The 16,314-nt window shown below is 41.1% G+C and overlaps 2 protein-coding genes across 6 annotated transcripts in view; one reads left to right on the forward strand and one right to left on the reverse strand.

The window, feature by feature from the left end:
• The first annotated feature begins 181 nt into the window (after window positions 1-181).
• rab20 (RAB20, member RAS oncogene family) lies at window positions 182-4,830 on the forward strand. Its single transcript, XM_074659051.1, has 2 exons — window positions 182-564; window positions 3,668-4,830. Exons 1-2 carry the CDS (start codon window positions 375-377, stop codon window positions 4,258-4,260), a joined length of 783 nt encoding a protein of 260 aa, XP_074515152.1. The 5' UTR covers window positions 182-374; the 3' UTR covers window positions 4,261-4,830.
• Window positions 4,831-4,923: 93 nt separating this feature from the next.
• col4a2 (collagen, type IV, alpha 2) overlaps window positions 4,924-16,314 on the reverse strand; it is a 71,868-nt gene continuing 60,477 nt past the window's right edge. For all 5 annotated transcript variants that reach the window (XM_074659045.1, XM_074659048.1, XM_074659046.1 and 2 more), the window contains 19 exons: window positions 15,993-16,154; window positions 15,729-15,899; window positions 15,464-15,607; window positions 15,244-15,369; window positions 14,968-15,149; window positions 13,589-13,652; window positions 13,417-13,491; window positions 13,187-13,294; window positions 12,974-13,081; window positions 12,804-12,875; window positions 12,023-12,148; window positions 11,748-11,864; window positions 10,836-10,997; window positions 10,035-10,133; window positions 9,784-9,930; window positions 9,572-9,688; window positions 9,021-9,212; window positions 7,380-7,666; window positions 4,924-6,196 (listed from right to left, as the gene is read on the reverse strand). In XM_074659045.1, coding sequence (XP_074515146.1) covers window positions 5,942-6,196; window positions 7,380-7,666; window positions 9,021-9,212; window positions 9,572-9,688; window positions 9,784-9,930; window positions 10,035-10,133; window positions 10,836-10,997; window positions 11,748-11,864; window positions 12,023-12,148; window positions 12,804-12,875; window positions 12,974-13,081; window positions 13,187-13,294; window positions 13,417-13,491; window positions 13,589-13,652; window positions 14,968-15,149; window positions 15,244-15,369; window positions 15,464-15,607; window positions 15,729-15,899; window positions 15,993-16,154 — 2,714 coding nt within the window. In that variant the 3' untranslated portion in view covers window positions 4,924-5,941. The remainder of the gene's footprint in view (window positions 6,197-7,379; window positions 7,667-9,020; window positions 9,213-9,571; window positions 9,689-9,783; window positions 9,931-10,034; window positions 10,134-10,835; window positions 10,998-11,747; window positions 11,865-12,022; window positions 12,149-12,803; window positions 12,876-12,973; window positions 13,082-13,186; window positions 13,295-13,416; window positions 13,492-13,588; window positions 13,653-14,967; window positions 15,150-15,243; window positions 15,370-15,463; window positions 15,608-15,728; window positions 15,900-15,992; window positions 16,155-16,314) is intronic.

Raw genomic sequence — 16,314 nt, forward strand, 5'->3', positions numbered from 1 at the left:
ATCTTGTGTTGGAAGTATGTCCCATTTTTTGTTTTTTAATTTGTTTTTGTAATAATAAAAAACTAAAACATGGTGGACTGATGGGGGCAGTACACCCCACACATTGCCTTGCCGGTAGCTGAACCTGAGAGTTGCAGCTCAGGGTAAAATAGCCCTCTTATAAGTCTTTAGCTCCTCACCTACTTCCGGTTTCACCTCAGTTACTTTCTGAAGTTCAGACTCAGACACACAGACCGAGGAGAAGAAGACAACGCTGGACACAAGTTACCTTTCCTTCATAACATGGCGTTGGCCAGGGGACTTTACGACCAGCCTGACATTGATTATCCGAACTAGTTTGTTTTCTAGGATAAAGAAAGAGAGAGACCATCATCATGCCCGAGGTGTCGCAGATGAAGAAGCCCGACGTGAAGGTGGTTCTCCTGGGAGATATGAACGTGGGCAAGACGTCGCTGCTCCACAGGTACACGGAGAGGAAGTTCAAAGACACCATCAGCACCGTCGGAGGGGCGTTCTTCCTCAAACAGTGGGGACCGTACAATATCTCTATATGGGACACTGCTGGTAATGTCTCCCTTCACACTTTCTCTCCACTGTTTGTTTGTTATAAACTTTATTAACTGTGTTTAACTTGTGATATCTCCACACCTGAGGAGGCAAACACTGACATGTGACTGCTCAGCCTGTACAGGCACAGCTCTCTCTGCAAGCACGCCTCTGCTGTTCTCACATATTAATATATACAATACCATGTCCTATAATAAAGCCTTGCACAATTACACCTTTTCAGGTCAAAACAGGATAAAAAAAACAACCTGATAATCCAACACACTCGAGGAAAAAGAACCCTTAAAACAACTTCAAAATAAATCTCTTAATATATACACACACCCTTTAAAAACATAAAATTAAAATAACACCAGGGTCCCTTAAACTGCTTGATTTGACTAGCCTACTTGATTTTTAGGGCACAGGCCTCTTTGATAAACATTCAATATACTGGTCAGATCCTGTAATCATTAACATGACATTTAGTTGTATTATTAACCCAAAGTTATTTGCTACAAGTAAAGTATATTGCACCTTAATCTTAAAAGAAAGATAACAGTTAAACCATTAAAATAAAATACAATATACGATACAAACAACTAAATGTAATGTTTTTAAAAGAGACTATTCTAAAACATAGAATAAACTGTTGTGGAACTTAGTCAAACCGAAAATGTGTCTTTTTTTTATCAGTTTTATCAAGTAAATGTCATATAGTCTAAGTTTTATATCATTATAAATGTAATAGTTTAGTTTCTAGCAGCTGGCAAACTAAGAAAATAATTGACTGGTAATTTGTGATAGAAATGTGTCAGAAATTTCAATCTGGGCTAATACAGTATAACTTCCTTAATTGGGAAGAGTGACAGATTTATTACTACTGAAAGTAACTGTTTGTTCCACTTTTAGTTGGTTATCATATACTGAAATGCATTTGACGACCTTGTGAAGTTACGAGTGAGCAAACACCAGAAAATCACCCACCGTGCAAACACCTGCTTCCTCAACAAACACTTTGAGCCCCTGTATATGATTGTGCAGTGACCTTAATACTGTTTTATTCAAAATACATGTCATGCTACATATAATAAGTCACTTCACTCTGTGTTTCCTGCTTGTTGAAATACTCAGATGTTAGAAAATCACCGTGTGCTTTGTCTTGTGCCATATTGCTCAATACTGGACTAATCTGACCCAATCGAAGCTGTAGTCATCTGAGTACTTCTGCAGTAACACTCCCACATACAGAGCACTTTTAGCCTATTTTTTAAATCTATATGAACAACTGCCTGACATAGAGGCTTTAGAAATAACAACCACTGCAAATGATTTGACAAAAAAACGACAATTCCAAGTTAATTTTAGTTACTATGACAATAGATAAACTGAAAGGGTCTTATTCTATCAGATAAATCAACGTAATCTTGAAATGATATTGACATATTTGTTGAATTTAAATGATGATATGAAACTGAAAAGGAAACACCATTATGTGACGTTAGGTGTTGAATTTTCTGTTGGCTAACTAATTTGATTGACTGTTTCCGTACTACATGAGACTATTATTTGGTACAGTAAGCAGTCCTCCTTATGCTGTCTATCTGGTAACACCTTTGTTGTAGAGAATACTATTAATTTGCCTGGAGATTTGTTATACACATAAGCATTTTTCTATTGTACTGTAATATTAAATACATATAATTTTTACACATACAAACTCATGTTTATCTGTCCCTAATAAGCCCCAAGGATCACAATGACTTAAGATGAACTTGGGCTCTTAAATACACTTATTTGGGTATTTATATTGACTATGGCAGGAACAGTTTGGGGATTCATCTAGTTACTTCATCTAGTTGCTGACGAATAAGCTTATAACGGCACTACATTCCAGTATTGTGTAAACATGAATCACAGTTAACCCTCTTAGGCAAATACACACTGCACAAAAGTAAAGTTGGTGAGGCACAGAGATAAGGAAAGGCTGACCGTGTCACCAGTAAGCCATTTCCTGTGTTCCCCAACTCGATGACCTCTGACAGGAGGCTGTTGTGTTCGTTTTATTTAGTTACTGTGGTTGAGAAATGCCGGATCAGCGCTGAGTCATTTTCCACGCTACTGTTGCAGACCTATCAGCGTCGCCCATAAACTTGGGAAGAGTGGCAGTTATAAGGGTTGTACTAAAACCTGTCGGATGTTTGGAACAGCACATTGAAAACAGGCGGTCTGTTGCTTATTTTCCCACTGATAATGCTCCTTTTCAGCTTCATTTCAAAGCCCCATGAAGGTATTTAAGCTGCCTACCCTGTTCCTCTTAATAGTCACATGACAGGGCTGTGAAAGGAAGACTTGACTCCCACGTGCTTTAATCTAGCCTTTCCAAACTTGCATACAATAGTAATTCCCAGAAGCACAAGGAGGACGGAGTCACAGTTCTTTTCTTTTTTTGTCCCTTCAGCCAATAGTATGTAAAAACTAAATATCTCTCTGATCTTCAGTGTATTCTGATGTATTCAAGGAGGCATTTGTGATTAATTAGTGTAATGAGCACACTCTTGGATAGCATTACAGCTGAAATGATTAGAAGATTTAGTTGGTTTTGATAATCAAATAATCATTTCAGTTATATTTTAAGCAAAAAAAAGTCAAACATTCTCTGGTTCCAGCTTCTCCAATATAAACATTTGCTCTTTTTCTTTCATGTATAATAATAAACTCAATATCTTTGGGCTGTTATCTGGATAAAACAAGGAATTTAAAGATCATTGGGCTCTGGGAAAGATTGATGGTGATTTTCCCAATTTTCTGACATTTTATGGACAAAACATCCAGTTAATCAACCAAATAATCAGTTAGGTGTACCTGATAAACTGGTACCAAGTTCTATCCAAGAGATGCCCCCATTGGCAAAGTATTCACACACAATGTGCCCTTTCAAGAATCCTGCATATTTCAACAACAAAGGTTGTTTCTGTTTTCAAACTGCTGACTGCCTTGCACAACTTCTGTCTGTACTGTGTGTCCTTCTGCGGTGCTGTTCATACAGTATGGCTGTTTTAAGTCTGTGTGTTTACAGGGTTCAAGTGGAGTCAGACTGTTGACCTCTCTGTCTCCTCAGGTCGCGAACAGTTCCACGGGTTGGGCTCAATGTACTGTCGAGGCGCGGCCGCTGTCATCCTCACTTATGACGTCACCAACTGGCAGAGCCTAGCTGAGTTGGAGGAGCGCTTCCTGTCCCTGACTGATACTGCTAACCAGGACTGCATTTACGCTTTAGTGGGCAACAAGGCCGATCTCACAGACCCTAAAGCTCAGCCGTCCCAGGACTCAGATGTGGCATCTGAGGACCAAACTGAGTGTGAGGAGGAGAGGACAGAACCACAGTCGGTGTCTGCTTGCCCCACACCCCCGGCCTCCCTCTCTGGGATGACTCTACACAAACAGGTAACCCCCGAAGATGCAGCGGCTTTTTATGGGAGAATACTGCGCTACAAGGGCCTGGAGGAAAAGAGCAGTCTGCCTGCAGAGAAGATGTGCTTCGAGACAAGTGCCAAGACGGGCTACAATGTGGACACTCTGTTCGAAGCATTGTTTGATCTGGTGCTGCCTATAATCCTGAGGAAGCGAAATGAGAACCAGGAGTCTCCTACGGTGGACCTGGAGGAATGCCGGGGGGCCAGCAACAAGCGGGTCAGAGTTGCCTGCTGCTAGGGGCTAGAGGCTGCTACCAGCAGAGACTTGTTTTTTTTATCAAAGGACAATCAAGAGGTTGGTCTGTGCACCAAATACATACTGTGATGGTACTACTTATTTGCCTTGACTGAGACCCAATAGTGTTAATGAACCTCCCGGTAAACACAAACACACACTCGTGATTCTGTCAGAATAAGCAGATAGCGTTCATAGTGTCCGCTGACATTTTAAGGAAGGGAAATAAACGCGTGTTGCGTCATCACTCTAAGCTTTGAAACCTTCCACCCCAATGTCTGAAACCGCATTTATATCCCAAAGATGTGGCTGTGGTCAAATAACACATATAACAAGTCAATCACTGCTTTTTTGTTAATGTTTTGGATTGAAAATGTCACACATTTAACAGCACTAATTGTTAAGTGGGTGGCACATTGCACTGTGATTATTAGAGTTGTATTTTAAGGATCCCACAAATCACACTTCTTTTGTTTTCTGTAATTACTTTATTACTTGCGTGGATATTGATCTTTATATTTTATAGGCAAATTTGGAACTGTTCCATGAGTTATTGTTAATAAATTGTTTTTAAGTACGCTGTCTTAATAACGATTTTTATTTTGCAGTCTGTCTTGTCTGTCAGATTAGGTTAAGATTGTGAGAGTAAAACGACACAATCAGAAGTATAACAAACAACATTTAATCTTTACAATCCAATGAAATAATCATGTTATGAAAATTACACATTACAGTTAATGTCAGTATGTTCCGGGTCTAATTAAACTGTTGATTTCCAAATGAGCGAATCTAAGCAAAGCAGAACATTTGACCTACTTTCTAAATTGTGTAAATTACTAACGCAGGATCAGTGACCACAGCATGGATTTGCAAAAGCCAGACCTTTGATCCGAGCTGTTTACATTCTGCCCTGTGGTGCAGTTCAATAATTAGTAGATCTGTAAAGGAAAATGATTGTGACATGAGTAGTATTAGATAAGATATATGTTTAAACTCTTAGGGAAGGGGGTCAAGTTCATTCAGCTGGCATAAATACAAAGAGAATCAGTGCATTGCGTGAACGTATGCTGTATGAAAAAGGAAGAGTCACGGACAATTTCGCAATAGTTGATAAATGGATGAACAGCTTGAAAAGACTGTTGCATTATAAAAAATAGGTTTTGTAAGAGCAATGGAATAAAAGCAGGATAATACTGTCGATAGGATCAACCAACGATTGTTCAAGACACATGCTTCAGTTGGCTGAGTAGCAGTGTTAGTGGCTTTATGGTGGGCTGTATACCCTAAACAATAAAAACATCTAGATAAACTGAAGCAGTGCACACATATGGGCGTCTTTGGTTCAGCTGTAGTGTACGGTCTCTCATCGTTAACAATATGTCATCGTAGCTGAGGTAATAAGTTAAAACAGTAAGCACCAATCCACATTTAACACAAAAATACTTGTTTTCCCATAATGCTGTTGACTTCATTATGGGGCTTCTCTTGTTTTATCTACAGTGGGACATTTCACTCAAGGCATCATAGTCATTGCATAGATGAGCTCTGTGGTTCGGGGAGAAAGTTTTACATTGATCTAAATCAGCATTTCAGATCCCCCTTTTGTTTGGTTTAGTACATGGATGAAGAGATGACACTAGACCACTGTCAATGCAACAACTTCTTAGCGTTGCTTTCGAGGCCCTCACAAGTTCTTCATGCAGACCTGGCAGCGGCTTATGCGTGACAGGAGCTGGCCTGCTTTGAGCGTCTCTGATGCCGGCGCAGTGTGGAACGACTGATCTATGGAGGTTAGCCAGAAGCTGTGTTTGTTAGCAAAGTAGTGGCATGTGCCTTTGCCCCCGTTACACTCAATGAATGGTGTTGTGCGGAAGTCCTCCAGGCAGGAGCCAGGCGATGACAAGGACTGACCTCCGCCTTCATTTCCTGCTGCTGTGTGCTGTGGAGACAAAGGTGAGGGGGGAAGAAATGAGGCAGGTGTGAAGTCAAATGTACACTAGAGTATTTGTTTTACATGTAACATTTTAGAAGATAAGTATACTGATATTGTGTATTTTTCTTTTTGTCAACAAATTCCATGAAAAGACCAAAACCAACATTTAATTCATCAACTAACAGGCAACTTTGGCCTGACATCGCTTCCTCTGTGGCATAGAGCTCTATTGTCCAAAAGCTATTAAAAGCACACCATTGAGTCACACTGTTGTGCTGGGTGACATGTTCCTTACAATGAACAAGAGTACCCTAGTTAACTTTGAATAACACATCGTCCTGCTGCCATAAATACTCACTAGCACATCAAATCCACACCTGAAAATAGTAACCAACAAATACACAATTTACTCCTGTTTGAGAAACATTTGCTAAAAACTACAGAGTGACCAGCTGCTTTGAGAAATTATTTAGCCTTTTTCAAAATAAAATATATTTGTGACCATTTTTTAAAGATGTTTATCTTCAGTAAGAATGAATAGGCTGAAACTACAGACTGTAGGAAAATAAGAAAGTATTAAGAGACGGACAAATCTATTGCTGATTTTTGTTTTATGGGATTTGTTGACAATAACAAAAATATTGAATACCTCCAGCCTTGCCCGACAAACCACACTGATTGTTATCAGATCAGAATATGTTGGATTGCTTTGTGTAGCAAAGACGTATTGCTTCATAGCACAAAATACTAAGTAAGATGATGTTCTTCCAGAACAAAGCTTTCAGAGTTTTTTGCTATGTCAGATAATGTAGCCCAAATGAATGAAAAATGGGAAACAAAATCCTGTAGAACAATTGGGGGTAGGGGGAAAAGTGGCGACCTCTTTTATAACAAGAGACAATGTGGTTATGAGAAATTTAAGCCTAAATGTGTCTACAACAATTTAGTGTTGTACTTCCATAATGTTGACGGACTAGTAAAGGAAGATTGAAAGAACTTTGGTCTAAATCAAAGCAGCAGAGGCTGAGATATCGTGACTTTAATTCCTAGCATTGGTCAAGTTTAAAAAAAAAAAAAGCTCCTCCAGAGCCACAGAAAACATTATACAACTATACTAGTACCCATGATGTTTGAAATCTTGCACATAGCCATTTCAACACATTTGTCTGGTGGGAAGACCAGAACTCACCATGAGGAAGGAGTAGCCGATCCACAGGCTGCGCCAGCCTGCAGGACACTGGGGGATGGTGATGTCCTGGCTGTGGATTGCGATGGCAACTGATGGAGCTTCGCATACTGAGCAGCGGCTGATGTACGGTTTGATCTCTCCCTCTTCTACAGGCATCATGGGAAGAGGAGCAGTCGTCGACAGCCAGTAGGACTTATCATTTCTGCTGGCATAGTAACAGATGTCTCCGGGATTGCAGTACAGGAAGGGCATGCTGTTGAACTTTGGGAGGCAGGAGCCAGCCAGACCTGACAAGGACAGACAACCAAATTAGACATGACACACATTTCAAACACAAACTCAGTTTAAAATGGTTTTACACAATGAATAAATGGCATTAATAAGAGTGACATAATTACACATTGAAAATGGATTAAAAGTATGAGAAAAAAATAAGAATTAAAAAAAAAGAAAACAGAAGAGCAGGGTGTATTATAGTCCAAGATCTTAAGATGTAGTTGAGCACAATGGTGAACCTACACTTTTATTAAGCTTGCCTAAAAGTGAACCTAGCAGCCACTGTGCCACAACTGACAATTATGGGATAATGGTAAATGCTAACATTTAGTATAACAGTAGAGAAGAAGAAGAAAGTCAATGAACTGATTCAGTAACGTCCATAATAATAATAATCCAGGAACATCTACCCAAAGTTTCGCCACCATAAACTACTGGTCATACCAGACCAAGTAAAGCTGTAGCAGCGAAACGCCCGAATCTATTGAGTTGAGCTAGGGTGCATTATATAACATATGTATTCAACTTGTAATGTGTTATTTTTTTCTTTGAAAAGTTACAAAGTCTTGTTTTAAAAGAAATGGGAGGAAGTATTTTATCCTAAACAAAGTAGTTTCTGTAATGGAAATAGGGTTTTGTTGGAAAGTCTAACCCAGTTTTCCAGTCTTTATCTCTTTATTTTACTACCTGTGTAAAAAGCTGCACTGAATGAGAGTGGGGATGACATTTTTCCTGATTCTGGATTTAGAATTTCTCATATTTAGTGAAAGAAGATCAAATTTGAAGCAGATCTTCAAAAAGAAAGTTTCTATTAAGCTGTGTTTGGCCTCTCCTGCGTAGTTCTAATTACACTGAATTGGAAACCCCAATTGAATTGGACTTTGAGGACGTGAAGACAAGTTCTGGAAAGGATTATATCATAACTGACAACACTGCTAGCACTGCCTCAGTACACAAGAGATGACCGTGAGATAGTGTAATGAAAAACAAGTCTGTCCTTTTCTGTCGTCAATCCTCTATGACCTCTAAGTTTATTTCTAGTACCATTTCAGAGGTCACGTTCTTTTTTTCAGCCCAATCATGCAGTTATAGCTCTACTTGAAATGTGAAATTTAAAAGTAAGAACACCGGCTGCTCTAAATGGCCCCAAATCAAACTCAGTCAGCAGTGAGATCTGATGAGCCCGGCTGCTCTGGAATGTCTTCTGGTTCATTGAATCACAATGTCTGTTCTGACGGGACTTTACTGTAACAAACTCACACTGGCATTTTGCCTAGACAATGCACTGACAATCCTCGTTACTAAATCATATTTGTACCCTAAAAGATTTTGAGATGGTAGTCAGAACATTAGACCCTGACTTACCAAGATCCTGGTTGTGGGCCTTTTCCTGGCCCTCGAGGTACAGCAGACTGTAGCCGTCCCACAGTTTAGACATACCCACAGGACACATGGGCGTCTGTTCTGTTTGACTGTGTTTCACCAGCAAGTAACCCACGCTGACGCTGCGGCCCGGCATACCAGGTAACCCGGGGATACCAGGGTTGCCATGGTTACCTATTGAGGAATGAGGAATGAACTGTATCATGCAACCAAGTCATATATCACTGTAGATTTTACTTACATATCTGAATATATCTAAAAACAGGACCCCTTCATGCATCTGGCCTAATGCTTTCATAGCTTCCCTCAAACCCTGGCAACCATCTCTGCTAAGATAATTACATAAGAACATAAACAGACCTCCCAGCTCAATGCTATTAATGCTTATTCATCCACGAAACCGACTTACACAAAAAATAACAATGAAAATCCTCTTGGTAAATGGTTCCCTGCTCAAGTCTCTGCCTACTTTAAATCCTTTAATCCAGGTTTATTAACCCTAATCCCAACCTGCCCCACAGCGTCAGACGCACCTTCCATGCCTTGCATCCCGGGGTGGCCCAAATGTCCAGATTCCCCACGAAATCCAGGTATTCCTGGTGTTCCCCCAATCCCAGGCATGCCCTTGTGCCCATTGGGTCCCATGAAACCTGCACAGAAAAATGGATACGCGCCTGTTGCTGAGCAGGACATTTCACTTAGGGGTGGGTGCTCAACAACAAGATGTTGTATTAGAATAACTAACCTGTATCTCCAGGGGGGCCCTGTGGCCCTACTTCTCCCTTGTATCCCTTTGGTCCTTGGATACCCCGCGGTCCTGTAGAGCCCCTATCTCCTGGAATTCTGATGGGAATTGGAAGAGGACCCTGGTTTCCTGGGATCCCACGAGAACCTGTAGCACAGAAAGGATCATGTAATAACCAGGACAGAAAACACAAAAGCACGTATGTGGTAATGAGTGAGAAGTCTGTATATTGTATATAGTGTATAATTTACCTGTAGGTCCAGTGTTTCCTTTTGGACCAGATGGCCCTCTTTCACCCTTCACTCCAATAACACCAGGAATTCCCATCACTCCTTGATCTCCTTTCACTCCTGTAAGAAAAAAAGCGTGTCAAGATTGTACACAGATTGGAGCTGGTGATCATATCATCAAGCTGCAGACAGGTGCATTAATACGATTTTACAGACCTAGACATAATTATCGGTTGAATGTTAGCAGAGCATGTGTTACTTTACAGTGGCAGATATCAGTAGAGGTAGAAATCAAAATGTTTAACTCACAATATGATACAGTTATCTTTCCTGGCCTTTTAACAGCAACATACTGCACTTGTGCCATCCTTGGCTCTTTAAGGTACATTTCTTTTCTTTTCTTCTCAGAGGGTTAAGGTACACCTTATTTTTTTTAGCTCATCATATTTAAGATATTTTGTGTATTTTAGTATATTTTATTGATATGATAGTTTTATAAGTATGCTGTGTTGAATGTTGTCCTGTTTGACCTGCAATATGAGCTCACCATGTCGAGATCCTAATCATGTTTGTTGCAATAAAGTTAACTGAACTGCCGGTAATTAGTAGAGTTCCAGTGTTAAAATGTCTGCAGCAATAAGTAATACATTCCTGCCAAAGTATCATACGACATATTGTGATATTGTTGCCAGATAATGTGTCACAAGAGACTATATCACAATGTATTTTTCATTGATTATTTGTTCCAAATATAAATAATTATAATCATCATAATAAGCTACTGTCACAAGCTACTGTTAAAGGCTTATCCTTCATGCTTACCTTTCTTCCCAGAAACACCATTTGGCCCCCTGTATCCGAATGAACCTTGATCTCCTTTGAATCCTTTTGCGCCAGGGAATCCAGGAAACCCATTTATTCCTAGTACGCCCTTGTCTCCAGGGCGAGCATCCACACCAGGAAATCCTTGGGGTCCAGGGAAACCTGAGAGACAAATGATTTAGGGTTAATAAATATAGTAAGTACATAAGGTGAACACGAATCCTCCAGCATCAACACCAGTCTGAAGTGACAGCTCTGTCAGTCCTTCAATTACTTTAACAATTAACTTTAAACACCTACAGACCCAGTAAATAATGCAGAATCTTAATAATCAAAGAATTGTAACTACTCTCTTCCTTAAAGCTGAAACTGGTACTTTCCTCTATTACTTCTACAGCCACTGTCAGTTATATTAATATACAGTTCCTACTGCTAATGTTAATACTACTACAGCTACTATTACAACGATCAACTATTACTGCTGCTTTTCCTCACACAGATTTTCCCTGCTGGCCAGGAATCTAACTGCCAACCTTCCAGCTACAAGCCTGCTTCTCTAACCTTTAGGCCACCCTATTTTAGATGCATGTTTAAATATATAATTCTGCTATTATTCATCTTGTAAAATGATTATTTAATTAATATGTTGTTGAACTGAATGAAATTGAATTGCTGCTGAGCCACCAATTCCTATTTGACAGAAAACACAATACATGGTTAGTTATGAGATACAAGCTGTATCCAAAATCATCCTTTTTTACTATGTATATAGTGCACTACATTCACTGTCTAGCATTTTATCTGTCCGTAAGAGTGTGTAAATGTATCCACTATATAGTGCCGATTTCAGACACATCTGACACGTCTACATATGTGTACATGGCTTAATTTGACCCCACTGTATCTTCTCACCTTGGTACCCTTTAGGTCCTATAGAGCCAAGGTCCCCACTGAATCCTGGTCTGGCTGGGGGACCGTCTGGTCCTGCAGGACCGCGGAATCCTGGCGGTCCAGGTTGACCACGATCTCCTGAACAAGTGAAACATGGGATTGTTTCGAGTCTTAAGATGGTTAAACCCAAATTACAACACACGTTATGTTCTGCTGTGTATAATTGGTTCTTTTATGGAGAGCTCAGCAGGTTTCTTAGACTCGTGCCCTATTAATGCAGAAGAGTAATGGCTTACCTAGAGGTCCCTGGAAGCCTTTCAAACCCGCTGTGCCAGGAAAACCTGGCTGGTTGTTGGGGATACCGCCTTCTCCCTTCTCTCCTTTGGGTCCTGGTTCCCCAGCTGGTCCAGTGGTATCAAGACCTGATACAAATACAAACAGGAAACACCAGTCTAACTTCTGAGGTCTTTACATAACAGAAAAACTGAGACAAACACTGGATGTAGTGTAGAACTCAGAAATATATATTGATGGACTATACCAGTTTTACAAAAGAGTTTACTCACTGCTGAAAGCACGGCTTCAAATCTTAAATATTTGTCTATAACACTGAATATTAATGACTAAATAAGCAGCGATTAAATATAAAAAACATAATGCATTATTTCTTAAGAAACACTCAAAAACCCATGCTGCTATGTGAGGACTGTGAGGATGTGATTTGATCAGATTTGTTTCACTGATAAAACAAAACCACCAACTGTTCAGATTCAAATGTTGCTATGCTATATCCTGATTGGTGCACAGCAGTATGTGATGTCACCTTTTTCTAACACCCATGAGAAGAGCACATAGAAAATCACAAATACAGAAATCTTTCATAAGAAATTACAAAAACTCTTGGAACCCATAATTCTTAGCAAGAAGCTGATTGATAAAATACATTTTGATGCATTAGGGCTGTAAGTAATATATATAAAAGTAGTATCTGACTCATTTCTAACTGCGAACATTCCTGGTATATTCTAGTCTTGAAAAGTGCAGAGAGAGATTGTTTTTATGAAGTGGGTTGAATACCTGGTGTTCCGGGGATACCCTTCTGTCCTTTCAGTCCATGTAATCCATAAAGACCCTTCGGGCCAGCGAAACCTGCACACATTTGTATAGATCAAATTGGCGGGAAATGGTGGACAACAAGAATATTGTTTAAGAGAAAGAAAGCGAGGGCAGTGTTCTGGTCATGTTACCTCTGTTTCCTGCGAAGCCAGGAAAACCCGGATGTCCATCTTTTCCAGAAGATCCAGGAAAGCCTTTTTGACCTTGGTTACCAGGAGTTCCCTTCTGCCCCTCAGAGCCTGCAGAAAACAAACATGTTCACAAGATTGTGCACAAGTTGCAATGTAATTCTGCTACAATATCCAGTATGACATTTAATAAGGAAGTGAATGGGAGTGTCTTACCTGGGTACCCTACTATTCCTGGATCACCTGGCTCTCCCCTTTTCCCTCCGATTCCATCAAAACCAGGTGTACCCCTGTCCCCTGTTTGTCCAAGTAATCCTTTCTGGCCTGTAAAGGAGGTATCAAACATCTTATATCAGCTACGAACGAGCCTCTAATTGTTAAGTGGTGCCGATCAACACCAGTGGAGAGGTAACAAAAGGCTGTTAGAGGCGAGCTACAGTTTGTACCTGGTTCTCCTGGAAAACCATGCTCTCCCCTCGATCCGGTGGTTCCTGGAAGGTCTATGCGCGGGCCTTTCTCACCTGTAATGAAAAATTTAAAATCACTTAAAATATTTTCATCACAATCACTTTATAAATAGCATCTGGATCTCCATCTGTCCGGAGTTCACATTTTTACCTTTGCCCCCCCTCCTTCCTTTGTCTCCTGATGCTCCGTAGGCACCAGGACTTCCTTTGATTCCCTGAGAAGTAACAAATGAGCAATTGATTTAGCATTTATCATTAGATATCATGTTTGCATGAGATGTTGCAATGAGAGAAATGTATTGAACATGTATTTGTGGCTACAAACAAACAAGTAATATTATACAAACAATGGCATAGTGACAGATTGAGTGCCATAATTGCAATTAGTAAACTTAAAGGAGCACTTTAGCAATTTAGTATTACATTTTCATAAAGTAGGGGGACATGCAAGAGACAGATTACAAAAAGAATGGTAAAAATTGAAGAGGGAAAGATATCTTGATTTTTATCCTGGATCACTGTATCCTACATTTTCCTCCGAACAAAACACTGACATGTTATCACCTTTCAAGTTGATGAACATATAAGCAGAAAATTGCCTATTTATACATCCAGCAGATACGGAGCAACATCATCCTTTATGTGGAGTCATGTGTCTGGCCACCTAGCGAATGTAAGTCCAGTATTCGCTCTTTTTTTAGCTCTGTTTTGGTCACTGCTAACTCCCGAGGGAGATATCTGGGTCTTTAACTGCTAAATGCTCCAATGCTTTTCACCAGCTAGTTGCTAACTTATACCCCTTTCACACCAAGGGCTCAACCAGATTTGAACCGGCGTTGATTGTGTGTTTGAAAGGGTTAACCTGCATTGACCGACTTGGCTTCGCGACCGAGGTCGAGAGGTGGGTCAGACCAGGGTCGATTTCGATGTGAACGGCACACACCAGGGTCATTAAGAATCGGGGCGGGACAAAGATATTTGGTTGCAAATGGGGGCACACGGTTGTGACACAATTGTCACAGGTTGCCATAGCTACACGTCAGATACACTGGAGGTGGACGACGGACGAGAAGAACACGGATATGTGAGGTGCAGGAGCTTCTAGCCGTCCGTGGTGAGGAAGAAATTAATTTAGGCGACGATGGTGAGGAGCAACCGTTTGGTGCTGGGTAGGTAGTGTGTGGTAGGTTTTTAGAGCTTTTTTCGCTAAAAACATTTGCCTGCTGCGGCTATGAGAGTGAAGCAAAATAGTATCGGGTGTAAGTAGAGTCGGGTGACGGGTGGTTCATCACTACGAATGACCCCTTTCATATACAAGTAATCATGTGTATAAAAATACTGATTATAGCCGCCAAGCAGAGATTAACTTTGGAAAACTCCCTCAAAAGCGACAGAATACATTATATAACTGTTTTAACAATCTCCTCTTGTACTCCTCTTGATGAATAAAATGAACCTCAACTTCAATTGATGGAGTGGCTCTTTAAAGGCATAATAAGCAACATGGACTGACAGTATGGCTCTGCTCACCCTGTTGCCTGACATTCCCTCAAAACCAGTAATTCCTCGATTTCCAGTTATGCCTGGCATCCCTTTTATCCCTTGCAGCCCCTCTGCACCCGGATCTCCACGGGAACCTTTATCATTGCTGAGGTCTCCAGGAAGCCCATGACCTCCCCCGGAGCCCGGCACACCGGGCATACCCTTAATACCTGTGGAACAAAGTAGGAGGTGAGGAAGTCAAGCGTGAAAGGACAGATGTGGTAAGAAGGAAAGAGTGACTGATATCAGATTGTAGCTGCACACCTCTCGGTCCGGTGAAACCTTGATTTCCATATACTCCATAGTCTCCCTTGTCTCCCTTCATGACAACCATTACCTGGGGGGGGATGTGAGGCTTTTCCCCGGGTGCCCCTCTCAAACCACGTTCACCTGGCAGACAGAGATGGTCAGTTAAAGAGTTTATGTGGTGGTCTCAAAAGAACACAACAGACTTAAGACCCACTGGGATCCCAAACAGTCTCACCTTTCAATCCACTTTGACCCGACAGTCCTTTTACGCCAACTTGGCCTGGCACTCCAAATTCTCCACCGTACCCGCTGAAACCTTTCACCCCTTGATTACCCCTGGTCCCCTCGAAACCTGACATGCCAGGAGACCCTTTGTATCCTGAGAAAGAGAGGGACCATCAGATGTCACAGAAATAAAAACAAATTACATAGATTTGATATTATTTGGTGTTTAATCTTACTTGGATTAGATTATCAGAGTAAATATCTGAGGAACAAACCCTTCATTCCTGAAAGACCTGGGCGTCCATCTGCACCCGGCTGTCCCAGTTCACCTGATGGGCCATATTCTCCAACAGCACCATCATTACCGTACGTCCCTGGGATGCCTTTTAATCCTATTGGACCTGGAGGGCCCGGGTCTCCTTCAGTTCCCCTCTCTCCAGTGAAACCTGGTGAGCAGGATGCCAGAGGGTAACAGGGACGTTAGACATGAACAAGAACATTTCTGAGAGAAAGTGTTTCGTTGTGTATGTTCGTCTAACCTGGCTGTCCAAAACCCCCACGCGGTCCAGGTGAACCTGCTTGTCCGGGATCACCAGGGTAACCATACTTGCCCGCTGGCCCGGGTCTCCCCTCCTCCCCCTGTAGACCTAGAGGGCCACTCTCACCCTTGTAGCCGATCATACCAGGCATGCCGGCCATCCCTGGAGGAATGGACGAATAAGAACATTAGATAATAGCTTCTTCTTTCAAATGATGCCACTAATGCTGACAGTAAGGCAACAAGGCAAAGAAAGACTAAGTGACAGGTAGGTTAAATAAACTGTTATGTTTGAATATAAGTGACAAGGTGAGGACATGGCT

The sequence above is a fragment of the Sebastes fasciatus genome, chromosome 14 (genome assembly GCF_043250625.1).
Source record: "Sebastes fasciatus isolate fSebFas1 chromosome 14, fSebFas1.pri, whole genome shotgun sequence".
Classification (NCBI taxonomy): domain Eukaryota; kingdom Metazoa; phylum Chordata; class Actinopteri; order Perciformes; family Sebastidae; genus Sebastes; species Sebastes fasciatus.